The sequence below is a fragment of the Gorilla gorilla genome, chromosome 2, assembly GCF_029281585.2.
Source record: "Gorilla gorilla gorilla isolate KB3781 chromosome 2, NHGRI_mGorGor1-v2.1_pri, whole genome shotgun sequence".
NCBI classification, from domain to species: domain Eukaryota; kingdom Metazoa; phylum Chordata; class Mammalia; order Primates; family Hominidae; genus Gorilla; species Gorilla gorilla.
Window position 1 is genome coordinate 68,742,589 of NC_086017.1, and position 27,588 is coordinate 68,770,176.

General features: G+C 37.8%; 1 protein-coding gene and 1 long non-coding RNA gene across 10 annotated transcripts in view; one reads left to right on the top strand and one right to left on the bottom strand.

Moving 5' to 3' along the window:
• Window positions 1–27,588, bottom strand: part of CFAP20DC (CFAP20 domain containing) — a 325,501-nt gene that overhangs the window by 167,690 nt on the left and 130,223 nt on the right. For 8 of the 9 annotated variants that reach the window (XR_004069913.3, XR_008678500.2, XR_004069914.3 and 5 more), the window contains one exon: window positions 20,282–20,438. The exons of the other annotated variant lie outside the window; for it this stretch is intronic. Coding sequence is in view for 5 of the 8 variants with exons in the window: in XM_031009863.3 (XP_030865723.3) it covers window positions 20,282–20,438 (157 nt within the window). In the remaining 3 variants the exon portion in view is untranslated. The remainder of the gene's footprint in view (window positions 1–20,281; window positions 20,439–27,588) is intronic. 9 annotated transcript variants of the gene reach the window in all.
• LOC134758059 (uncharacterized) overlaps window positions 1–27,588 on the top strand; it is a 196,308-nt gene that overhangs the window by 69,499 nt on the left and 99,221 nt on the right. The gene's annotated exons all lie outside the window — the stretch shown is intronic.

Sequence of the window (27,588 nt, forward strand, 5' to 3'; positions counted from 1 at the left end):
ATTTCTGAAAAATAAACAACTTAAATTTCCAGCACTTGAGGAGTGTTAAGTACATAACAGTGTTTCATGGGATGAGACAGTAAAGAGCCACAATAAATTGAATTTATGAAGATGTCTTCACGATATGGGAAAGGCTTGAGATAAGAAGTTAAATGAAAAAAACAGATACAAAAACTCTATCTCAACCATAGAAAATAAATTTATAACATGTATGAATGGGTTGGGTGTGGTGGCTCAAGTGTGTAATCCCAGCACTTTGGGAGGCTGAGGTGGGAGGACTTCAGGCCCAAGTTCAAGACCAGCCTGGGTAACATAGCCATACCTCATATCTCTTTAAAAAAAAAACAAAAAAATTAGCTGGGCATAGTCCCAGCCACCCAGGAAGCTGAGGTGAGAGAATCACGTGAGCCTGGGCAGTGGAGGCTGCAGTGAGCTATGATTGCACAACTGCACTTCAGCCTGGGAGATGGAGAAAGACCCTGTCTTAAAAAAAAGAAAAAGAAAAAGAAAAAAAAGTGTGAATGGCAAAAAAGACTGAAAGGAAATATACCAAATGAAACTAACTTAGGTGGTTAGCTCAAGCATACTTTTTAATTTTATTCTTCACAATAATTTCTATATATGTTTGATTTTTATGAGTAAAGTTTCTGTTTTTAGAATGTAGTGGAAAATTTTGTGTGTATATATGTGAATGTATGTAGTCAGGAAAATTCAACCAATCATCCCCCAAAAAACTTCCTTATGTACAATTCTCACAATTTATAAAAGCAAATAGAAGAGGTTTCTGTGCATCCTAGCCATGACATTTTTCTAATTAGATCCTAATGTCCTAATCTGAAAAAGGAAAATCAGTCATCTAACTAAAAACTTAAATACTCATCAGCAATGCAATGATTTCTAAATGTCCTAATGCTCTAGTCATTAAAAATGCACTAGATTTACAAATATTAGTTTTCAGATGTTTTGTCCATCCATTCTTTGTCATCAACATTTAGAAAATCTATATAAAGTAACTGAGCAAATGAACTCTCAAAATAGTAAATATTTACCTAACTTCAGATATATTTGACATATACTTCAAAACTCCTTTGAGATAGAAAAAGATAATTTCCATGTCAATGCCAATATTAATAAATGAAGGTTTTTTAAATTAGAAGATGAAGAGAATTCTGGAGGCCAGTGAAAACCTGAAATAAAATGCTGTCTTCTGAACCCTGTGATGAGAATCATGAAAACTTTAGCTTACCGGGCTTGTGTGACAAGTACAAGGATACAGTGGCATACAAAATTTGAAATGTATGAACACAAAACTTGAATTTACAACTAACAAGAGACAGACAGCAAATCTCTAGTAACCGTAAATTCCTAAGCTTTTATGGAAGATACAACAAGGCAGGGACTATCACAAAACTGCAATCTGAATCTTAAACATGGTTGACATGCAGATCAGATTTCACATTAAAAGGCTCAAATCTAATCTGCATCATCCAACATCTTTCCTTTCTGTATATCTACTCTCCCTTTGCACCTAGAACTGTTTCACCACTTACTGGATTATTCTTTGAGGGAAACTGTGAGCAGTATAAAACCTGCAATAAAAGGAGAAATGTTTTTTAAAAAACACTGGTTGATTATTTTAAAATAAAGACTAACCATTAAGCCCATCTAGAACTACTAGCTCTAAAGGTTTCTCTGAGATTTCATGGTGGAATACTTGGAAAAGGGACTTTAGTCTCATTTTTGTGAAACCAAACTATGAAAGAGCTTTAGGACCATCTATTACCTGGCAGCTGGATGTTCTGTAGCACTAAATGGAAATTCACTCATCTCCCCACCTCACCACTAACCAATCACCACCTTTTCTATGTCCAATTACTATGTCATTGTATTTTTAGCATATACAGCTTAATTTTAAAATAAAGGTGAAGAGTGAAAATAGAATAGACCCTACATAAACATTAAATAGCGCTTCATTGTGAGTTCACAGAAAGCATGGTCCAGTTTCATTTATTTACTCATTGTGTCATTCAACAAATATTTACTGAGGCTCTACTATGTGCCAGGCGTATGTCTAATGGCTGGGAATCTAGCAGTGAGCCAGAGTGACCCTGTCCTTGCCTCCTTGAAGCTTACACCTAGCAGAGAATATGAAACAAATAAAATCACAAATAATTCTTTTTTTTTCAACTTTTATTTTAAGTTCAGGGATACATGTGGAGGGTGTGCAGGTTTATTACATAGGTAAGTATGTGCCAAGGTGGTTCGCTGCACAGACCATCCCATCACCCAGGTATTAAGCCCAGCATCCATTAGGTATACTTCCTGATGCTCTCCTTTCCCCAACCCCTGACAAGCCCTAGTGTGTGTTATCCTCCCTCCATGTGTCCATGTGTTCTCATCATTCAGCTCCCACTTATGAGAGCATGCAGTATTTGGTTTTCTGTTCCTGCATTAGTTTGCTGAGGATAATGGCTTCCAGCTCCATGTCCCTCCAAAGGACAAGATCTCGTTCCATGTCGTTGCTATTGCGAATAGTGCTGCAGTGAACATATGCGTGCATGTATCCTTATAGTAGAATTATTTATACTCCTTTGGGTATATACCTAGTAATGGGATTGCTGGGTCAAATGATATTTCTGCCTCTAGTTCCTTGAGGAATCACCACGCTGTCTTCCATGATGGATGAACTATGAACTAATTTGCACTCCCATCAACAGTGTAAAATCATTCTGTTTTCTCCACAACCTCACCAGCATCTATTTTTTTTTTTTTTTTTTACTTTTTAATAGTGGCCATTCTGACTGGTGTGAGATGGTATCTCATTGTGCTTTTGCTTTGCATTTCTCTAATGATCAGTGATACTGAGCTTTTTTTCATGTTCGTTGGCTGCATGTACGGCTTCTTTTGAGAAGTGTCTGTTCATGTCCTTTGCCCACTTTTTAATGGGGTTATTTGTTTTTTTTTCTTGTAAATTTCTTAAGTTCCTTGTAGACTCTGAATATTGAACCTTTGTCAGATGGATAGGTTGCAAAAATATTCTCCCATTCTCTATGTTGTCTGTTCACTCTGATGATAGTTTCTTTTGCTGTGCAGAAGCTTAGTTTAATAGAGCCCATTTGTCTATTTTGAAATGCTTTTGTTGCAATTGCTTTTGGTGTTTTCATCATGAAACTTTGCACATGCCTGTGTCCTGAGTGGACAAATCTTTGCCTGTGTCTTGTCCTGAATACCCAGATTTTCTTCTAGGGTTTTAAGTTTTGGGTTTTACATTTAAGTCTTTAATCCATCTTGAGTTGATTTTTGTATATGGTGTAAGAAAGGGGTCCAGCTTCAATCTGATGCATATGGCTAACCAGTTATCCCAGCATCATTTATTGAACAGGGAGTCTATTCCCCATTCATTGATTTTGTCAGCTTTGTTGAAGATCAGATGGCTGTAGATGTGTGGCCTTATTTCTAGGCTCTCTATTCTCTTCCACTCGTCTATGTGCCTGTTTTTGTACCAGTACCATGCTCTTTTGGTTACTGTAGACTTGTAGTATACATTGAAGTTGGATAGCGTGATGCCTCCAGCTTTGTTCTTTTTGCTTAAGATTGTCTTGGCTATACAGGTTCTTTTTTGGTTCCACATGAATTTTAAAGTAGTTTCTTTCTAATTCTGTGAAGAAAATCAATGGCAGTTTAATGGGAATAGCACTGAATCTATAAATTACTTTGAGCAGTATGGCCATTTTCATGATATTGATTCTTCCTATCCATGAGCATGGAATGTTTTTCCATTTGTTTGTGTCCTCTCTGATTTCTCTGAGAGTGGACTGTAGTCCTCCTTGAAGAGGTCCTTCAATTCCTTTGTTAATTGTATTCCTAGATATTTTATTCTTTTTGTGGCAATTGTGAATGGGAGTTCATTCATGATTTGGCTCTCTGCTTGCCTGTTGTTGGTGTATAGGAATGCTAGCAATGTTTGCACATTGATTTTGTATCCTGAGATTTTGCAGAAGTTGCTTATCAGCTTAAAAAGCTTTAGGCTGAGATGATGTGGTTTTCTAGATATAGGATCATGTCATCTGCAAAAAGGTAATTTGACTTCCTCTCTTCCTATTTGAATACTCTTTATTTTTTTCTCTTGCCTGATTGTCCTGGCCAGAACTTCCAATACTATGTTGCATAGGAGTGGTGAGAGAGGGCATTCTTGTCTTGTGCTGGTTTCCAAGGGGAATGCTTTCAGCTTTTGCCCGTTCAGTATGATATTGGCTGTGGGTTTGTCATATACAGTTCTTATTATTTTGAGGTGTGTTTCTTCAACACCTAGTTTATTGAGAGTTTTTAACATGAAGGATTTTTTTTTTTTTTTTTTTTGAGATGGAGTCTCACTCAGTCGCCCAGGCTGGAGTGCAGTGGTGCAATCTCGGCTCACTGCAATCTCTGCCTCCCGGGTTCACGCCATTCTCCTGCCTCAGCCTCCTGAGTAGCTGGGACTACAGGTGCCTGCCACTACGCCCAGCTAATTTTTTTATATTTTTAGTAGAGACGGGGTTTCACCATGTTAGCCAGGATGGTCTCGATCTCCTGACCTCGCGATCTGCCTGTCTTGGCCTCCCAAAGTGCTGGGATTACAGGTGTGAGCCACTGTGCCCGGCCAAAGGAACATTGAATTTTATCAGAGGCCTTTTCTGCATCTATTAAGATAATCATGCGGTTTCTGTCTTTGGTTCTGTGTATGTGATGAATGACATTTATTGATCTGTGTATGTTGAACTAACCTTGCACACTGGAGATAAAACCAATTTGATTGCAGTGGACAAGCTTTTTGATAAGCTGCTGGATTTGGTTTGCCAATATTTTTGTGAAGATTTTTGCATCAATGTTCATCAAGGATATTGGCCTTAAGTTTTCTTTTTTTGTGGTATATCTGCCAGGTTTTGGTATCAGGATGATGGCCTCACAGAACGAGTTAGGGAGGAGTCCCTCCTTTTCAATTGTTTGGAATAGTTTTATTAGAAATGGTCCCAGCTCTTTTTTTGTACCTCTGGCAGAATCCAGGTGTGAATCCATCTGTTCCTGGGCTTTTTTTTTTTGGCTGGTAGGCTGTTTATTGGAGCCTGTATTAGTCTGTTTTCATGCTGCTGATAAAGACATACCTGAGACTGGGCAATTTATAAAAGAAAGAGGTTTAATGGAGAACTCAGAGTTCCACGTGGCTGGAGAGGCCTCACAATCATGGTGGAAGGAAAAGGAGCAAGTCACCTGTTACATGGATGGTAGCAGGCAAAAAAAGCTTGTGCAGGGAAACTCCCCTTTTTAAAACCATCAGATCTCAAAAGACTTACTCGCTATCATGAGAACAGCATGGGAAGTACCTGCTCCCATGATGCAATTACCTCCTACTGAGTCCCTCCCACAACACGTGGGAATTCAAGATGAGATTTGGGTGAGGACACAGCCAAACCATATCATTCCCCCCTTGGCCCCTCCCAAATCTCACGTCCTCACATTTCAAAGCCAATTATGCCTTCCCAACAGTCCCCCGAAGTCTTAACTCATTTCAGCATTAACTCAAAAAGACTACAGTCCAAAGTCTCTTCTGAGACAAGGCAAGTCCCTTCTGCCTATGAGCCTGTAAAATCAAAAGCAAGTTAGTTACTTCCTAGATACAACAGGGGTACAGGTACCTATTCCAAATGAGAGAAATTGGCAAAAACAAAGAAGCTACAGGCCCCATGCAAGTCCAAAATCCAGCAGGGCAGTCAAATCTCAAAGCTCCAAAATGATCTCCTTTGACTCCATGTCTCACATTCAGGACACGCTGATGCAGAAGGTGGGTTCCTATGGCCTTTGGCAGCTCCACCCCTGTGGCTCTGCAGGGTATAGTCCCCATCTTAGATGCTTTCATGGGCTGGCATTGTCTGTGGGTTTTCCAGGCACACAGTGCAAGCTGTCAGTGGATCTACCATTCTGGGGTTTGGAGGATGGTGGCCCTCTTCTTATAGCTCCACTAGATGGTGCCCCAGTAGGGAGTCTGTGTGGTGGCTCCAATCCCACATTTCCCTTCTGCACTGCCCTAGCTGAGGTTCTCATGAGGGCCCTGCCCCTGCAACAAACTTGTGCCTGGGCATCCAGGCATTTCCATATGTCCTCTGAAATCAAGGTGGAGGTTCCCAAACCTCAATTCTTGACTTCTGAGCACTTGCATGCTCAACACTATGTGGAAGCTGCCATGGCTTTGGGCTTGCACCCTCTGAAGCCATGGCCTAAGCTCTATGTTGGCCCCTTGTAGCCATGGCTGGAGCAGCTGGGTCACAGGGCACCAAGTCCCCAGGCTGCACACAACATGGTGACCCTGGGCCTGGCCCATGAAACCTTTTTTTCCTTCTAGGCCTTAGGGCCTGTGATGGGAGGGGTTTCCAAGAAGATCTCTGATATGCCCTAGAGACATTTTCCCCATTGTCTTAGGGGTTAACATTCAGCTCCTCATCACTTGTGCAATTTCTGCAGCCAGCTGGCTTGAATTTCTCCTCAGAAAATGGGATTTTCTTTTCTATTGCATTGTCAGGCTGCAACTTTTCAGAACTTTCATGTTCTGCTTCCCTTTTAAAACTGAATGCCTTTAACAGCACCCAAGTCACCTCTTGAATGCTTTGCTGCTTAGAAATTTCTTCCACCAGATACCCTAAATCATCTCTCTCAAGGTCAAAGTTCCACAAATCTAGGGCATGGGCAAAATGCCACCAGTCTCTTTGCTAAAACATAACAAGAATCACCTTTGCTCCAGTTCCCAAAAAGTTCCTCATTTCCTTCTGAGACCATCTCAGCCTGGACTTTATTGTCCATATCGCTATCAGCATTTTGGTTAAAGCCATTCAACAAGTCTTCAGGAAGTTCTAAACTTTCCCACATTTTCCTTTCTTCTTCTGGGCACTCCTGTTAGTTCCAAAGTTGTTTCTACATTTTCAGGTATCTTTTCAGCAGCGCCCCAACTCTATTGGTACCAATTTACTGTATTAGGCTGTTTTCATGCTACTGATAAAGACATACCCGAGACTGGGCAATTTACAAAAGAAAGAGGCTTAATGGGGAACTCACAGTTCTACATGGCTGGGGAGGCCTCAGAATCATGGTGAAAGGCAAGGAGGAGCAAGTCACATCTTACATGGATGGCAGCAGGCAAAAAGAGTTTGTCTAGGGAAACTCCCCTTTTTAAAACCATCAGATCTTGTGAGACTTATTCGCTATTACAAGAACAGCACAAGAACGACCTGCCCCCATGATTCAGTTACCTCCTACCAGATCCATCCCACAACATGTGGGAATTCAAGATGAGATCTGGGTGGGGACACAGCCAAACCGTATCACTGCTTCAATTTCAGAACTTGTTATTGGTCTGTCCAGGGACTCAATTTCTTCCTGGTTCACTCTTGGGAGGGTGTATGCATCCATGAATTTATCCATTTCTACTGGATTTTCTAGTTTTTGTGCATAGAGGTGTTTATACTATTCTCTGATGGTTGTTTGCAATTTTGTGGGGTCAGTGGTTACCATTTCTGCTCAAGTTTATTTGATTCATTTGTCTTTTCATCTTTATTACTCTAGCTAGTGGTCTATCTACTTTATTAATTTTTTTCAAGAAACCACCCATCAAAAAGTGGGCGAAGGACATGCACAGACACTTCTCAAAAGAAGACATTTATGCAGCCAAAAAACACATGAAAAAATGCTCATCATCACTGGCCATCAGAGAAATGCAAATCAAAACCACAATGAGATATCATCTCACACCAGTTAGAATGGCAATCATTAAAAAGTCAGGAAACAACAGGTGCTGGAGAGGATGTGGAGAAATAGGAACACTTTTACACTGTTGGTGGGACTGGAAACTAGTTCAACCATTGTGGAAGTCAGTGTGGCGATTCCTCAGGGATCTAGAACTAGAAATACCATTTGACCCAGCCATCCCATTACTGGGTATATACCCAAAGGACTATAAATCATGCTGCTATAAAGACACATGCACACGTATGTTTATTGCGGCATTATTCACAATAGCAAAGACTTGGAACCAACCCAAATGTCCAACAATGACAGACTGGATTAAGAAAATGTGGCACATATACACCATGGAATACTATGCAGCCATAAAAAATGATGAGTTCATGTCCTTTGTAGGGACATGGATGAAATTGGAAATCATCATTCTCAGTAAACTATCACAAGAACAAAAAACCAAACACCACATATTCTCACTCGTAGGTGGGAATTGAACAATGAGATCACATGGACACAGGAAGGGGAATATCACACTCTGGGGACTGTTGTGGGGTTGGGGGAGGGGGTAGGGATAGCATCGGGAGATATACTTAATGCTAGATGATGAGTTAGTGGGTGCAGCACACCAGCATGGCACATGTACACATATGTAACTAACCTGCACAATGTGCACATGTACCCTAAAACTTAAAGTATAATAATAAAAAAAAAAATCAGCAGCACCCTCAAAAAAAAAAAATAGGGTTTGGAAATTGCTAAATTTCCATCCTCAGAACAGAAGGCCCTGCACACTATAATCCCCGATTATGTCATCTTTTAAAATTGCATACAAGGCTCATGTTTTAAAAAATATTTCTATCAGTTAATGGTCAACAGCAATTTAGTAATATATTAAACATATATGTACACATTAAAAAAAAAAAAGAAAATCTGTGAATGGGGAAGATGCAGATATGGAGGGTGGGCTGACTATATTCCGGGTACTAGAATATACTAGAATGTTTTCTCTCTATATATTCATATATAAACCAGGATACATATCGTATCAGATATATGATTTGCAAATATTTTCTAACTTGGTGTAGGTTTTCTCTTCACTTTCTTGATGGTGTTCTTTGATACACAAAAGTTTTACATTTTGATGAAGTCCAATTTATCTATTTTTAAAAATTTTGTTGCTGTGCTTTTGGTATCATATCTAATACTATTGACAATGCAAGGTCATGAAGATTTACCCTTTTTTCTCTAAGAGTTTTACAGTTTCAGCTCTTATATTTAGGTCATGGAAACATTTTTAGTTAATTTTTGTATACGATATGTGGTAGGAGTCCACCTCATTTTTTTGCATGTGGATATACAGAATCATCTGTTGGAGAGACTATTCTCCTTCTATTAAATGGTCTTATAGCCCTTTTTGAAATCAAATGTATGGTTTGTGTATTAGTTCCTTCTCAGGCTGCTATGAAGAAATATCCAAGACTGGGTAATCTATAAAGGAAAGAGGTTTAATTGACTCACAGTTCTGCATGGCTGGCAAGGCCTCAGGAAACTTACAATCATGGTGGAAGGCGAAGCAAACATGTTCTTCTTCATAAAGCAGCAGGAGAGAGAAGTGCTGAGCAAAGAGGGGAAAGCCTCTTATAAAACAATCAGATCTCATGAGAGCTCACTATCACAAGAAGAGCATGAGGGTAACTGCAGCCATGATTCAATTACCTCTCACCGGGTCTCTCCCACCACAACACATGGGGATTACGAGAACTACAACTCAAGATGAGATTTGGGTGGGGACACAGCCAAACCATATCAGTTTGTTTCTCGACCCAATTCTATTCGGTTGGTCTATATGTCAATCCTTATTCCAAAGCCAAATCGTTTTGGTTACTGTAGCTTCGCAGTAAGTTTTGAAATTGGGAAGTGTGAATCCTTCAACTTTGATCTTCATTTTCAAGACTGTTTTGGCTATTTGGGTCCCCTTGCTATTCCACAGGAATTTCAGATCAACTTTTCCATTTCTGCAAAAAAGCCCATTGGAATTTTTGGAGAAATTGCATTGAATCTGTATCTTAACAATATTAAATCTTCTAATCCATGCATGTGAGATGTCTTTCCATTTATTTAGGTCTTCTTTAATTTCTTGCAGGAATGTTTTGTAGTTTTCAGTGTACTTTCTTCTTCTTCATTACATTTATTCCTAGGTAGTTAACTATTTTGGATGCTATTGTAAATGGAATTGTTATTTTTAGAGTTTCTGAGAGATGAGGTTCTATTATAAATAATATTTTATAAATGTTTAATTTTAAAATATAATAGATATTTGAATCAGAATAATTGTGAGTCTTGATATACAGATATTCATGACCCATTTTTGGTGGTTCTACTATTGGCTGCTGGGCACCTCTGTTATACTAAGAGCATACCCCCTATCTTGTCCTGAGGTGATTTGCTAGGAAAGGGCATTTTGAGTTCATCTCCACTATAGAAATAGAGCCTTAAACTAATGAGATTTGGGTATGATGTGCATTCACCTGATTTGGAGATGAAAATAGAGGTGAGGAAACACCCAACATAAGAATACCAAATATTATTACAACTAATAATAAATACTAAAACCACAAAATCATTCTGATTATTGGTGGAGGTAAACTTGTGCACTGTTGAGGTCTTGAATTCCATCTTGTGTGACTGCAGCACAAAACGCCTCACTTCCATGGGCTTTCTTTTCCTTATTTGTCTAATTAAGACATTGGATTAGAGCATCTCTAAGGTCCCTCCCTGTTCAGTGAGTCTATTAAGGCTAGATGTCAGTGTTTCTAGATTCTCCGTGGCTTTTGAAGGAATAAATTTTCTTCACATTGCTTGACACTCTATAAAGGTTTATTGAACAGAGACAGTGAATGGATGAATAGTTAAATAAATAGCCAATCTTTAATTCATTAATTAATCAAACATTTATGATAAGTTACCAGTGCCAGAGACACTAGAGACAAAAACATGAAAATACAGGGTCTATGCCTTCCAGGGGCTCTTAGTCTGAAATTATACCTTAATTTTTCTTTTCTCACATTTCTGAACACAGAATACACAGAACACAGAGCACAGAATATTTGAGAAAGAGACCTGAACTGGGGAGTAAGGAGACCTGTATCAACATCACTGGTGTAGCATATCTTGCTTCATGGATCATCATTTGATCTTCTCTCTTCTCATTTCTCTCCTCTGTCTTCCTTTTACTTAACAATCTACACAGATATTATCATTGCTTGTTCTACTCCTCTTGTTTTTCTCCTCTTTCTCTTATCTATCTAAATATGCATTCTGGTTTTTATCTTAAACACAGAATGATATGAGTTAATCAATAATTCAGTCATAGAAATGCCTAAAAATGCCAGCTCATGTCTCCTCAGGAGCCATAAAAGTAATAAAGTAAATTGAATCAGTACGCTTTACTACTTGTCCAGCAAAAGTCATTCTTCTGGAAAAGTGAAAACTGATTAATTGCTTGATGCAAGATTCCAAAAAATTCACTTTCTATTATATCCCACTGTGTAATGAGAGAATAGAAAGGAATCAGGCAAAATCTCCTAGCTTGGGTGAGTTTAAGAAGTTCTAGACTGAAATGATAGCAGTTTAAGTAATCCAAGGACAATAAAGTACTGAGCTCAAGTAAGCACTTAATACAAAATTTTTAAAACAAATCCCAGTGTGGAATTTAAGAAATAGGTTAAAAAGTTTCCTATGAAAAAGTTCTCAACACAGACTAATCAGTCTTTGCAGAATAAAGACATAAGATATCTGTTACTTATTGCAATATAGATACCCTCAACATAGCCAGTCACCAAATCTTGGCATTCTTACTCCATGGCATCTCTTGTATCTTTCCTTTTTAAATCTGTCTCTCTTCTACCAGCACATGAGAAGCAGTAAACTGAAATAATTAGGAATATTAGCTCTGGAACCCTACTGCAAGGTTCAAGTCCTGGCTGTACTACTGAAGAATTGTGTGACATTATGCACCTTACTTGACCTCTCCATGCCTCAGTTTTCCTACATATAAAATGGTGATAATGGCAACATCCATCTCACAGAGTTGTTATGAACACTAAGTAAGTTCATATCTATAAGTGTTTAGAACTCTGCCTAGGTCACATCAAGAAGTAATGCTGTAATCATCACCACAATCATCATCACCATCCCCACTACCGTCATTATTATCACAATCATTGCATCACTTCTACTGCCCACCTCCTTGACCAAGGGCACTCAATTTGTCCTATACTATGTTATCCTTTGTCCTTTTATGTGTAATTGTCTTCATAATGAATTCTTGTATTAACTTTTCTAATGTCTATAATTACACACAGAACTCACAGGACAGGAACTGAGCTCTACATCTTTATGTCAACCCAAATATGCAGCCTAGTGTTGCAATGTTGTATTATACCTTCTACCCTGCCACCATACTGAACTTGTTCCTTGAGCATATGAGATCCTTTCACGATGCCATGGCTTTATACATATATGCCCTTTCCTCTGCCTGAAATGCTTTTTCTACTCATTGTCCTATTTTCATTGTTTGGAAAATAATTATTAATACTTTTCCTTCAAGATGCAGTACAGGGCTAGGTGCAGTGGCTCACAACTGTAATCCCAGCACTTTGGGAGGCCAAGGTGGGATCACTTGAGTCTAGGAGTTCAAGACCAGCCTAGGGAACATAGTGATGCCCTGCCTCTACTCAAAATAGAAAAAAATTAGCTAGGCAGGTGGTACACACCTGTAGTCCCAGCTCATCAGGAGGCTGAGGCAGGAGGATAGCTTGAGCCCAAGGAGGCTGAGGCTGCAGTGAGCTGTGATCATGCCACTGCACTACAGCCTGGGCAATGGAGTGAGATACTCTCAAAAACAAAAGCAAAAACCAGATGCAATCTGGAAAGTTAACTTCTTAGGTCAGTATCTCCTAAACAGTGGCTATGGACAGATACTGATCCAGGAAGTCATTTTCACTAGTCTATGGTGAAAATGTCAGCCTCCATTCCTAAATTAAGACCTTCCTACTTTGTGCCTCGTGTGTGTGTGTGTGTGTGTGTGTGTATGTATGTGTGTGTGTCTGTGTAAATGTCCTTTCACTTAATGAAACAATCAGAATAACTGAAGTTTTTCTTGTTTGTGTGTTTTAATCTTCTGATTTGACAAATTTATATGTCGGCAACCCATGGTAGTCAAGTTTTTCTTAACCTGACAGGTCTGGGAAATCCAAGCGCCTCACCAAATGGCTCTCTCAAGTAAGGGGCAAGTGCTCCAGACTCTCCCCTTACTGCTAAGTAAGCTCATTAGTGAAGTTACCATTGGGATTTAATACACTATTACATGTAAGGTTTCTTGCCAGACCCTGAGCAGGGAAGCAGGGGCTGCATCATCCCGGGGTCTGGTGAACAGAAGACAGATAAATGTTTAACATCTGTACACTGCATTATCATTTATGCACATCTATTTTTGTATTTGATTGGATCTCTACAATAACCTTATAGCAATCAATGAGAAAGCAAAGCTCAGAGATGTTCAGAACTCATACAAACCCACAAAGTTGGTGCAGGATCACAGCAATGTACTGTGTGGGAACATTACGCCATGTCTTAGGCTCTACAATACCAACTTAACTTTTCTAAGATGTACTTGGTTTACACACTTTGTGTTTGCACTGGAAATATGATAATAGCATTTTACCTAATCAAGGCATAAGTATTATCCTCATTTTACTGATAAGGAAGCTGAAGCATAAAGATAGGGTGCATACAAGGCGAAGTACTGGCAGCTAAGATGAAAGGAATACGGGGTTATACACCACAGCACCTGGAACCACAGTGTGCTTCCCCGTGTCTATTCAGAACATTTCAGGCCATCTGAGAGGCTACATTCATAAGGTTTCTTTTCAGGCCTTCCAAATACCTGAAAGAAATCACACCAATGCTCGTTCTTAGACTCCCTTACGGATAATCCATTCATTTTTAATCAAATTAATTTTTAAACAAAATAATACATCTATATTATTTAAAAGCTCCAGTGGTACTATAAAATTATAAGAAAAAATCACTGTTACCCTTTCACCTAAGGCTGCCCTTCCACCTCCCTTATCCCAAAGTCTTGCAATGCAGAGGCAAGTATTTTCAAGCCTTTCAGTTATATCTTCTACATCTTCTAGTGTTTATTTCCATAATTATACATAATAGCCTTGTACTAACATTTTTTCACATATCAGTTTTGGATAATATCTCTGACTTCCTATTTTGAAAGAAAGAGGATTCACCATTCTTAAGCCACCACCCTGTTTTCCTTCCCTTCTCTCATCCTTCTAATATGATTTTTCATAATATTTGGATAAATTCTTATTCAGTGTTTTACATTACTAAGATCATACTAAAAAGTTTATGCTACACACATATTAGAACGGTGAAATATCCAAAACAGTGACAACACCAAATGCCGGTGAGAATGTGGAGTAACAGGAACTCGTATTCACTGCTGGGGGAAATGAAATATGGTACAGCCACTTTGGAAGACAGTTTGCAAGTTTCTTACAGAACTAAACATGCTGTTACCATACAGTCCAGCAACCACAATCCTTGGTATATCCAAATGAGTTGAAAAGTGTATCCACAAAAAAACCCCACACAAAAATGTTTATAACAGTTTTATTCATAATTGCAAAAGCCTGGAAGCAATGAAGATGTCTTTCAATAGGTGAATGGATGAATAAACTGTGGTACATGTATACAATGGAATATTATCCAGTGTTAAAAAGAATTGAGCTATGACAGCATTAACAGATATGGAGGGACCTTAAATGCATATTACTAAGTGAAAGAAGCCAATCTGAAAAGGCTACATACTATATACTTTTAACTATGACATTCTGGAGAAGGAAAATGAGGAAGACAATTTAAAAAAATGAGTGGTTGCCAGGGGTTAGGGGAAGAAAGAAAGAAATAGCTGGAGCACAGAAGACCTTTAGGGCAGTGAACCTATTCTGTGTGATACTATAGTACTAGCTAGACACAGGTCTTTACCTATTTGCAAGAACCCAAAGAGCGTATAGTACGAAGAATGAATTCTAATGTAAACTATAGACTTTGGATGATAATGATGTCTCAGTGTAGGTTCATCGACTGTAACATATGTACCATTCTGTTATGCATGTTCACAGTGGGGAAGGCTGCATGTGTGTGGGGACAAAGGACATGATGAAAACTGTATACTGTCCACTTCATTTTACTATGAGCCTAAAACTGCTAAAAAAAAAGTCTACTTAAAAAAAAATTGTGCACATCTGAGCTACATGATATATTAAGGTATTTCTTCTCTTGTACAACTTTTTCTTTTTCTTGATGTTGATTATTGCTTTGTTTTGTTGTAGGTTTTCTACACTTCTAACATTAATTCTTTCTAAATCCTCCATTAGCACTACAACACCACAATCAATTTTATTCTTCATGTTCAAACACATCATACTCTATCAGATACATTTTTTTCCTGGAAACTTTTCTCCTGAAAGTTTCCATTTTTCTGCTAAACTCTGGACAGTCTGCCTATAGATGTGCTGTCCAAGAGTCATCCTTTGAATTCTTTTGTGCTTAATTCTAGAAATCCTTTTGCTTTTTTTTCTTAAAGACTTTACTTTCTTGTTTTAAATTAAATTAAGTTTAATTTAATTTTAAGTTCTGGGGTACATGGGCAGGATGTGCAGGTTTGTTACATAGGTAAACATGTGCCATGGTGGTTGGTTGCATCTATCAACTCATCATCTAAGTATTAAGCCCAGCATACATTAGCTATTTTGCCTGAAGTTCTCCCTCCTCTTGTTCCCTACTCCCCAACAGGCCCCAGTGTGTGTTGCTCCCCTCCCTGTGTCCATATGTTTTCATTGCTCAGCTCCCACTTATGAGTGAGAACATGCAGTGTTTGGTTTTCTATTCCTGTGCTAGTTAGCTGAGGATGATGGCTTCCAACTTCATCCACGTCCCTGCAAAGGACATGATCTCATTCCTTTTATGGTTGCATAGTATTATTCCCTGGTGTATCTGTACCACATTTTCTTTATTCAGTCTATCACTGATGGGCATTTGGGTTGATTCCACGTATTTGCTATTAAGACTACTTTTTCGGAGCAGCTTCTCTCTTTGCTTTTCTCCTGGATGAAATTTTCTGTTTCTTGAATCCTATATACTTCTTTTTCTTCACCCACTCACTCATTTTTGTGGAGAATATCTTCGAGATATTTTCTGAGAAACGATGTAAATAAATTTTTGAGGCCTTGTATCTTCATTCTGCATCATTTGATTGATAGATTGGATGCATACAGAACTTTAGGTTGATAATAATTTTTCCTTAGACTTTTAAAGGTAGTTTCAAGGTCTTCTATCATCTAACATTGCTCTTTTTTTTTTCTTTCTCTCTCTCTTTTTTTAAATTATACTTTAAGTTTTAGGGTACATGTGCACATTGTGCAGGTTAGTTACATATGTATACATGTGCCATTCTGGTGCGCTGCACCCACTAACTCGTCATCTAGCATTAGGTATATCTCCCGATGCTATCCCTCCCCCCTCCCCCCACCCCACAACAGTCCCCAGAGTGTGATATTCCCCTTCCTGTGTCCATGTGATCTCATTGTTCAATTCCCACCTATGAGTGAGAATACGCGGTGTTTGGTTTTTTGTTCTTGCGATAGTTTACTGAGAATGATGGTTTCCAATTTCATCCATGTCCCTACAAAGGACATGAACTCATCATTTTTTATGGCTGCATAGTATTCCATGGTGTATATGTGCCACATTTTCTTAATCCAGTCTGTCATTGTTGGACATTTGGGTTGGTTCCAAGTCTTTGCTATTGTGAATAATGCCGCAATAAACATACGTGTGCATGTGTCTTTATAGCAGCATGATTTATAGTCCTTTGGGTATATACCCAGTAATGGGATGGCTGGGTCAAATGGTATTTCTAGTTCTAGATCCCTGAGGAATCGCCACACTGACTTCCACAATGGTTGAACTAGTTTCCAGTCCCACCAACAGTGTAAAAGTGTTCCTATTTCTCCACATCCTCTCCAGCACCTGTTGTTTCCTGACTTTTTAATGATTGCCATTCTAACTGGTGTGAGATGATATCTCATAGTGGTTTTGATTTGCATTTCTCTGATGGCCAGTGATGATGAGCATTTTTTCATGTGTTTTTTGGCTGCATAAATGTCTTCTTTTGAGAAGTGTCTGTTCATGTCCTTAAGAAGTTAGATATCATTCTTATTCCCAATCCTTTGTACATAAATTGTATCTTTTTAAATTGTGGAAGTTTAAAGGATCTTCTCTTTATCTTTCCTGTTCTAAAATTTCACAGTGTTAAGTCTTTTTAATTAGTTGTTCTGGCATGTGATGAGCTATCTCAATCTGAAAATATCTGTCCTTGAATTTTGGGAAATCTTATATTTCTGTTTCTTCTAGTCTCTCTTTCTGGAATCCTTTTACTCTGATGGTGAACTCCCTGGACTAATACCTAATATTGGTAGCATTTCCATCCTATTTTCAGTCTTTTGCACTTATTTCTCTTATTTTTTGGTTTTATATCTTCAGAGGAAGAAAACACCACCTAGAGCCTCAAAATATTTCCTAAGTTTTTGATACCCAATGTCCATCATTAACTCAAAACTTATCAGGCATACCAAGAGACAAGACCAAGGGAAAAATAAACAGATAATAGAACTAGGCCTCCATATAGATCCAAATATTGGAGTTGTGAGCTAAATGCTTTAAAATAAGTTTGATTAACATATTTGAGAAATGTGTTAACAAGATGTAGAACTCCATCTTATGAATGGAAACTATAAAAAAGAATCAAATGCAAATTCTAGAATCAAAAAATATAGTAACTGAAATTAAGAATGCTGAAGTATGCATTCATTCTGCTCTGAGATAAATGCCTACATGAATGCCCCAAGAGAAGTAAAGAAGAATGCTTCTAGCACCATTATTCATAACAGCTGAAAACAGATAAATAAAATCAGGTATACCCATTCAATAGCATACTATACAGTACTGAAAATCAGAAAATTACTGTTATGTGCCACAACATAAATGAATCTCACAAACAATGTTTAGTACAAGAATGCATACATGAAATATGTACTATGTGATTCCATTTATATAAATGTAAAAGATAGGTAATATTAATCTGTTAGAAGTCAGTATAGAGGTTATCTCTTAGGAGAAGGAAGGAAGTGATGATTGGGATGAGACATAAGCAGGCTTGTAGGATGCTTGTAATGCTTGATCTGGGTGGTGGTTACAGAAATGTGTTCACTTTGTGGTAATACCTCCAGTTGTACACTTATGATTTCTGCATGTTTCTATATGTATATAAAATCTATAATAAAGTAACACTTATAATACATCTCAATTAAATGTTTATTGAAGTAAAACAAAAACACATTATTCTTATTTTATAGATGCAGTATCTTAACTCTGAAAAAAACCATGGACATTCCCTGTCATATCTATTTCCTTCTTGTTAATTTTGATATCTATCAAGTGCCTGATGCACCCATGTTCAAAAGCTCTCTGATTCAGTTTCTCCAGAGACTAAATCTCCTGTGGCTTGGTTATATGGAGTTAGAGCAGGAACCTGGGGTCCACCTATAGCAACCCGTACAGAATTTTGGCCAATCTCCCTGTTTTCAGCCCTCATCCTTAGCCTGCCTTTGCCAGTATGTAAAGCTGCAAATTCTTGAGCCTCTCTGAAACTCCTTGGCAAACTTCTCTATAAGCCTAAAGGTTTCGGTTTTCTTTGCTCTTCTAAGTCATTGCTTAATCTTATAAAATTTACAAACGTCTCTTGTCCATTATTGTCTCCCCTCCCATATTCTTTATTCTGGTGGATTTATGCCTTTTTTATTCCTATATAGTAATTTCAGTGGAGCTTGAGGAAGGATCAGAGATTGAAACATGCATTTACTTTGCTATGTTTGATCCACCTTTTTCTTTACATTTATTTTAAAATATTAATCAGGTTATGATTCACCTCCTATGATCTGATGTACACTGCACAAATATTTCTATAAATTTTGAGGCTTCTTATTAGCTGGGTGCCATTTAAAAAAATGAAATCTTTCACTTTCTCGTATAGTCTGTAAGTGGGTACATAAGATGAGCAGCCACACTGTGGTGTGTGATCTCTTTGGAGAGCTGTTAATACACTGCTGTGCTTTATTATCAAATGAAATTTATAGGCACAGTGTCCTGTTCCACAGAGTGAGCCACATCAAGATTTCTCAGGCACACGCCCAGATGGAGCACAAATCTGAAGTCTAGATAGAAACTTCTAAGTAATCACCTTTGACATCTTATATGCAGCCCTGCTTCCTGGACTTCTAGAAGAATTGATTTAACAAATAATAATCCCAGATGAAAATCAAAAGGAGGCATCAGTATTCTTTCAATACTTTTGGTTGTTTAAAACCATCTGAGCAGTATGGTGTGCTACCTTATGAATTCCAGGGAGCTGAGTTACCTGCAGAGTATATTTATAAATCAAATTATGAACAATTAATGTAAATATTTCTAGTCTCTCTAGAAATATGAGGAAGAACTCAACTCTTTCCATTTTAACTTGATCACTAGAAAATTAATATGATTTCTCCCAAATGACTTCCTGAAATGTACACAGAGTAATAAGACAGCATAATGGACAGAGATTTTTGAATGCCCAACATCTTTTGCACACCCTTCCTAATTTGGTGACTTTCCTACACAATGAGCCTCCTTAGTCAGGAATCAGACATTGCTTTGCCTGCCTTCCTTGCAGCATGCAACCTAGACTCCACAGGACAGAAACAGCCACACCAAACGTTTTCAGTGGAGACAAACATGAAGAAAAATATATCTACTTCTGATAAGGGTGGCAGGGAAGAAAACATCCTACTTTCAGGGGCTGCTGTAACAGAAATTATGGAACTTATAGCCCAGCATTATGATGTGACTTATGGAGTCTCTGTATAGTTGCAGTAGCTACTGGCAGTGGGTGGGGGTGGCAAGTGGATGGGGTTGTCCTTAGATAAGTCTTGTGGGAGAGGCTGGATTCTTCTTGACTATAGGCTCTAAGCTGACTCTCTAAATATCCTTGAGATTCTATGAACTGTCTGATTTCCTTAAATAAATTCCTGTTCTTTTTCAACCACCTAAAGAGGATTATGTTGTTTGTAACTAAGGAGCCTAAGACAGATAGCAAGTGTTACCATAAAGAAAAAAGAAAACAACCACAAAAAGAAGATTAATACATTTTTTGTGACATTCAGCTATAGTAAAAATAAACATTTGATCTAGAACAAAGAAATCAGCATGACTGTTGACAAATTCACTTTAGCAGACATAACATCAAACTGCTACCACACACTCATACTATCCCAAAGGTATGGCTAATTTTAAAAATACATCAGAGAATTAAAAAATCTTGATAGCAACCTGAACATACCATCCTTATCAGCAGTGTCTTGTGGCTTTGATTTTAAGGTGAAGATCTTCCGTACCTTACAGTTAGCTGAGACAACAATTCCATCCAATGACTGGAAAACTGCCCCCTTGAATATTTCACTGGTGAATGCTACTAAGTCAATGCATAGATTGCACCACTAAAATAGAGAGATGCAAAGAAGAGTAAGTACCTTTCATCATCACATAAATGAACAAGCCATCTATATGTAGACATTCAAAGAGTTGAGGCAGTTATCCTGATCAACAAGCCCCAAACTAATTTTCCTTTTTAGGTAAACTTATCTCTGTTTTGGCTTAAAAACTGACTTGATCTTTCCAAAGAAATCACCATAATTCTAAATTACACATTGGTCATCTGACTACAGAATTCCCATCATGAGACAAGACTATGACAACTTTGGGAAATAACTCTCTATCTGTAGGCAGTATGTCAGCAGGAAGCTAATTGCAGGTGTGTTAGACCAGTGACATCTTGAAAATCAGAGATAAGTAGCCAATTGTTCCTTCAAGGGGACTAATTTGATCACAATTAGCCACTCGTATTTGTTGAAAAAGGCATGGATGAAATTAGAAGCTGGGTTTAAATTGTGGTCAGTGCTGTCTACTTATAACCAATTAACCTATTGTACAGAAACAGATTCTTCTAAAGAATTTGTAATTATGCCTGGTATTTGCCAGTTTTTAAAGTACTCTTGCAGGGACTAATTTCTGCGCATTAAATAATTAGGCCCCTCAATACTTCATCAAATGAATTTTCTGAATGGTTAAAGAAAATGAAAAAAAATCATTTGGCAAGAAACAAAGACATATTTAAGACTGTAGGACAAAAGCCAGAAAAATAATTTTTGAAATGAAAAGTAGTATTAAAGTTTTATGTGCTTCTTTTAAAATATTGGGCTCTTCCATTATTTGTTTAGAAGCGAGGTTTACATAAGGTCCTGTATATATAAATACATATATATATATATATATATATATATTTTAAGACAAATCTTATATATCTAGGAATGCTGATTTTAATATGGAGGTGAACCTTAGGTTGCTTCCACAGTAGAAAAAGTAAAAGAGACCAAAATACATTATTTATTAAATACATGAAGAGTATTTTCTATGTAGATGTCTCAACAGTAAAATTACATTTGCAGGCTGTGGCAATGCTCTGGTCTTTGTGGAGAGAGGAGCCTGGTGTCAGCAAAGGCAGCAGGTAAACTGAGAGTCAAGTAATAGTGTGATTGGCTTGACTGGCAGAATGGTGAACACTGGAGCGGAATGAAGTAATGTAAGATGGCCCAGTGAGGCCAGGTTTCAGAGCATCGGGAGAGGGTAAAGCATCACTGTGGTTCTTTACAAAAGAATGTGCAAAAGCAGAGTGTTGAGAAATTCGGACTAACCATGATGCAGGAATATTTTGAGGTGGGAGATGGGGTTGGGCAGGGGAATGAGGCAGAATGGAGAGCACCAAGGCACAGAAAGACTAGTTTGGTCCCTGTCAGTCATCTAAACACGAAGTGAGGAGGGCTGGCTAGGAAGCTTATGTAGGAAGTAGAGTGTAAGGGACAAATCCAGTAGATACACCACAGAGTGGAACACTGTGGCTTGGCGAAATGCAGGTTATAGGGGATAGAAGTGTTGGGGTTTCCAGATATCCAATCATAATTATTAACCTTATTATAATATTAGCATTATTATTGTTGTATAAACATGGTTCCTAGTCCTAAAAGACTTCTTATCATGCCCCAATCCCAACCATTCAGCTGGTTCATCAGTCAGCAATTCCAGTGACCCATCCTTCCCCACACACACTAAGTACCTATCATGTGTTAGACTCTGGGCTTGGCTCCAGGGGTACAGACATAAATAAGACAGTCCTTTCAGTCTGGGAAGGAAGGCAGACATGTGGTATCTACCCAATACAGTTACTACAGAGGGGGCTCATGGTGGGTATGTGGGGAGGCTTAGGAAAGCTTTATTTGAAAAAAACATTTTAAAAATTGTATTATGGTATTATATGGAAATATAAGCCAGATAGCACCAAAAGTTTGATACGAAATACAGTTCTTTGTCACCCTACCCCTCATCTAATCATACTGTCAACTCATTTAACTGTTTCTTCCCTCTGTATTTTAAAGTAATGCCTCTTGATTCATCAATTTTGGACACTATCTACTGACTTCCTAATATGGTAGATAAGACTTAGCTAGCTAATACCCTGCTTCCCCTACTTCATCCTCCCTGGATAATTATTTGTTCTCTCATTTGCTCTCATTTTTTCCCTCAACATCCATATTCTGTGTTTTCTTTCTTGTGGCCATGTAAATACTGTATACATCTGAGCCAAGTGGCTCTCTATGATTACCTTTTCCTTCCTTATACAACTTTAAAAATAATTTTGCAGTTAACCATTGTTTTTTAATATTATCTGCTTTATTTTCTTTGACTCTAAGTCTTCCCATCTAGGAAAGACTTGGAGGTGACATCTGAGTTTGGTTTTGAACAACAAATACATTTTCCAGGCCCAGCATGGCATGGACATGACATGCTGGGGATTTCTTCTCAGGATCCTGCCCCTTTATTACCTGTTTAGACCATCTCCAGCTGGTTACACCACCAGCTCTGCTTGGGAGTCAGTTCCAACCTCCTTCAAAAACTCTGAGTCCTAAGAAACCAGATCCTTACCCACTGTACACTTTTCTTATCCCTCATGGTCACGCTCCTTTTATTCTGTCAACTTGGACTCATGCTTCATGGAATGTACTAAACAAATAAGGGTATGCATATGTGTGTGTGTGTATGAACACATTAAGATGTGTGTGTATGTGCACTGACTGTGGGCATTGAGTGTATGTGTACATGCCTACACACATACACTCAATCTTTCATTTTATAATCATTCAACAAATAAATGGCTGGGAATTGATAACTTTATTTAATGAATCAATTTCCTGGGAATACAGATGGGGGTGGTTTCTAAAAAAGATGGAAATAACTTTCACAAATCCCCCTTGGCTAGAGGAAACAGAAATTACTTTTTGATTTAGCTGATATTGATAAAGCTTCCAATTCTCATATGCTTCAACAAATAACTCATTGTTCATATAAATGCTGTGATATATTTTCTGAAGTATTGGAGAAGTGTATAAACTCTCTACTACCAACAGGTGGATTATCTGAGTTACAGCTGAACTTTATAAAATACTATTTTCAATATTCTTGATGATATTCACTCTTAAAAGTCCCTTTTTGACATTTTTCTTGATCTCTAATTATATATTTCTATGTACAACTCTATCCAGCAGGAAATAACTTGATCTAAAATATCCATAATTATTGGTCCTTAAGAAGTATGCACCAGAAGGACAGAAATCTGATAAACACAGTTCTATTTAGTATGTTGCTTGGATTAATAAGCCAGTTTATGCTATTTATTTCCAGCATGGAATTTTGCATAAAGGAGTTGGCTTGCAAAGGGTGATAGAATGATTCAAAGCATGAATTTCTAGTTTTTACTAACTCATGTTTGGAATATGGCTTTATTATACTGTTGAAAGGAATGCAAATTCTGTGAACACACACACACACACCCCACAAGTTCTGGTGCATGAAATAATAAATCCTTGGGAGCATATTTTTGATTCCCTATGCTCCTATTCTCTGCCATTACTATAGAAAAGATCTCAAGAAATTAGTTACATTTGTTAGTGCAGAAAAAGCCTGTTTTTACTAACAGTGCACAGTTCTAGCCAGCACTGTCCTTCCAAAAGGAAATGACAAACAAGAAACCACAATTTCATACCCTGGCAATCCTAAAGTACATCTCTTCCTAGAGTTTTAGAACCTCATTCTGTTTTCTCACTCCCATAATGGTATACACAGACCAGGGTCTTATGATGTTTATTCTTGTGTCTTTAAAAATAATTTTTCACTTTAGTTATAATTTCTCGATAGAAAATCAGCTTACAATGACCTTATTCATCCCTATTACTATATTGTGTTTAATAAGTGGTATAAGCAGAGATTGAAATTGTAATTCTATATTTACAAGGTTAGAAGAAGCAATTACCTATGTATTAAAAACAATTTCCCTAGGAAAAGCAAATCACGACAAGTCCTTCTATGGAGAGAGGAGAGGAGAGGAAGGAAAGCTGGGGCTGCCAGAGCTGCCAGACCTTGCTCTTGGCTGAACCAAGAAAGGGCAAGTTTCTTGCAGAAGTATTGTCACAATACCTGTTCAGCAATCCATGTGTACCTCCCAATTCCTACCCACATGGAGCAAACTATCTCTTACTGAAATCATAGTTTCATACTCAAGCCACTCTTTCACCATGCCCCCTAAAATTCTTACTTACGAAAAGTACTTACATTCTCTGCATTTTTCTAAGAGTCTTAGACACATTACCGTCAGTGAAACATAGCTTTTTTTCTGAGATATTACTTCTCCTTCAACTCTGGAGTTGAAGTTCACTTATGGGGTCCATTTGTGCTTCTACAGCCCTCTAATTGAGGCCAAGGGGCTGGGAGGCAGTGGGAGAGGGTGTACATTTCTGACTTGGAATTCTATCATCTTTGAAGTCCAAGGCATTGCAAAGACAGGCTCTACTACCCTTTTAGCTTCATCAATCTTCATTCAATCACTCCCTGGTCATTCCTGTCACTCCTACAGATGCATCCACACCATCCTCTAATCACACTCCTGAAAAAAGCTGGAACCAGGTTCATCTCATCTTCTAACATCCTGTTCAACATGCTAATGGTCCTTTAACTCTTTTTCCTTCAAAAACCTGCCTCTCCTCTATTCTGAATCCACTCATAGGGCTACATTCTGAGACTTAACTTCATTATTCTGAAGTCATTCACTTTTAAAATTTTGAACTGGACGTTATTTTAATTATCAAGTCACACAGTCTATTTTTTTTTTTTTATCTGTTTGGCAACTGCCTCTAGTTAAACCATACTGGCAACTCCTTTGAAATATATTCTTCCCAGGGATGCAAGAGTCTGGGCTCTGGAGCCAAACTGTCCGGATTTCGATACTAGCCTCACCACTTACTAGTTATATAATGTTCCCAGTTACTGAACCTCTCTGGGCCTCCTTTTCCTCATTTATAAAATGGTGATAATAATGTACATTCCTCATAGAGTTGTTTGGATTAAATGTTTAAGTACATGCAAACACTTATAAAAGTACCTGGTACATCATTTGTGCTCAATAAATGTCAACCACAAAATCTTTCTGGCTTTCATACTATGAAATGCACAGATGTTAAGGATAGAATTCAATTAGTTTTGACCACATCATACACCTGCATACCACCACCCATCAAGACACAGGATGTTTTAATTGCCCCAGACAGATCCTGTGCAGCTTCCCAAATAATCTGAGAACTCACCCATCATAGGGGCAACCATTGAGTTCTTTCACCTTAGATGATTTGTGTTTGTTCTATAACTTTATATAAATGGAATCACAGTAAATGGTGTCTTTCACTCAGCATAATATTTAAGGCTCATGAGTGTTGTGTATATTGGTAGTTTTTTTTTATTTTGCTGAGTAGTACTCCACTTGGTGAATACACCACAATTTGCTCATTCTTCTGTTTTGAACAGTTAGGTTATTTCAAGGTTTTGGCTATTATGAATAAAGCTGTTGTTTATTGGTATCTGTGCCAATACCACAGTGTCTTAATTACTTATGCTTTAAACCAAGCCTTGAAATCATGAGGTATAAGTAATTTTTGGAAATTGTTTTGACTATTCTAGGTCTTTTGACTTTCCATATAAATTTTAGAATTGGTCTGCTAATTTCTGCAAAAACAGCCTGCTGAGATTTCAACTGGAATTAGATTGAATCTACAGATCAATATAGAGAGCACTGGCATCTTAACAAACAAATAGTCTTGCAATCCATGAACACAGTATCTCTCTCCATTTATGTAGGTCTTCTTCGATTTCTCTCAGCAGTTCTACAGTTTTCAATGTAAACACCTATATACATATACATTGTTGAATTTATTCATGAGTATTCAGAGTTTTAATGATAATTGTAAATATCTTTAAACCCTGAAATTTTTAATTGTTTATTGCTAGTGTATAGAAATACAACTGATTTTGGTATATTGACCTACCTTATATGCTGTCACTCTGCTAAACTCATTTGCTCTAGTAGTTTGTTTTGTTTTTATAGATTCCTTAAAATTGTTTACATAAATGATGACGTTGTTTGCAAAGAAAGTTTTACATTTTCCTTTCCAATCTGTCTATTTTTAATTTTTTAATTCTCTTTCTGCACAGGCTGGGTCCTCTAGTCCTCTAATACAATGCTGAATACAAGTGGTTAGGGTGGATATTCTTTTTTTTTTTTTTTTTTTTTTTTTGAGACAGGGCTTTGCTCTGTAGCCTGGGCTGGAGTGTAGTGACATGATCACTGCCAGTGGAGGCTGACTGCAGCCTCCGCTTCCCAGGCTCAGGTGATCCTCCCACCTCAGCTTCCCAAACAGCTGGGACTACAGCCACAAGCCAACATGTCTGGCTAATTTAAAAAAATTATTTGTAGAGATGGGGGTCTCCATATGTGGTCCAGGCTGGTCTCGAACTCCTGGGCTCAAACAATCCTCCTGTCTCAACCTCTTAAAGTGTTGGGAATACAGGCATGAGCCACCATGCCCAGCCATAGTGGATAGTCTTGCCTTGTTTCCCATCTTAGGGAGTAAGCAGTCAATATTTTATCGTAAGTGTGACTTAATTGTAGGCTTTTCACAAAGGCCCTTTACCAAGTTCAAGAAGTTTCATTCTATTCCTAGTTCAATGTATTTATTTATCATAAAGGGCTCATAAATTTGTTCAAATAATTTCTCTGTATCTATTGAGATAATCTTACGATTTTCCCCCTTTATTCTGCTAATGTGATAAAATTACATTGATTTTCAAATCAAGACCAACCTTGAAATCCTGGAATAAATGCCACTGGATCATGGTGTTAAGGAGCCATATGTCCACGTTCATGAGGGATACTGATTTATAGCTCTTTTGAGAACTTTTACTATCTTTGTCTGATTTTGTATCAATTACACTGGCCTCATGTATAAGTTGGGAAATGTTCCTCCTTATTTATTATTTGAGAAAAATGTTTAAAGTTGGTATTATTACTTCCTTAAATTTTAGAAGAATTATCTGTAAAGCAATCTGGACCTGGATTTTCTTTTTTGGAATGTTTTTCAAATTCACTTTCTAAAAATAGTTATAAGGCTATCTACATTTTCTATTTCTTCTAGTATCAATTTTAGCAATTTG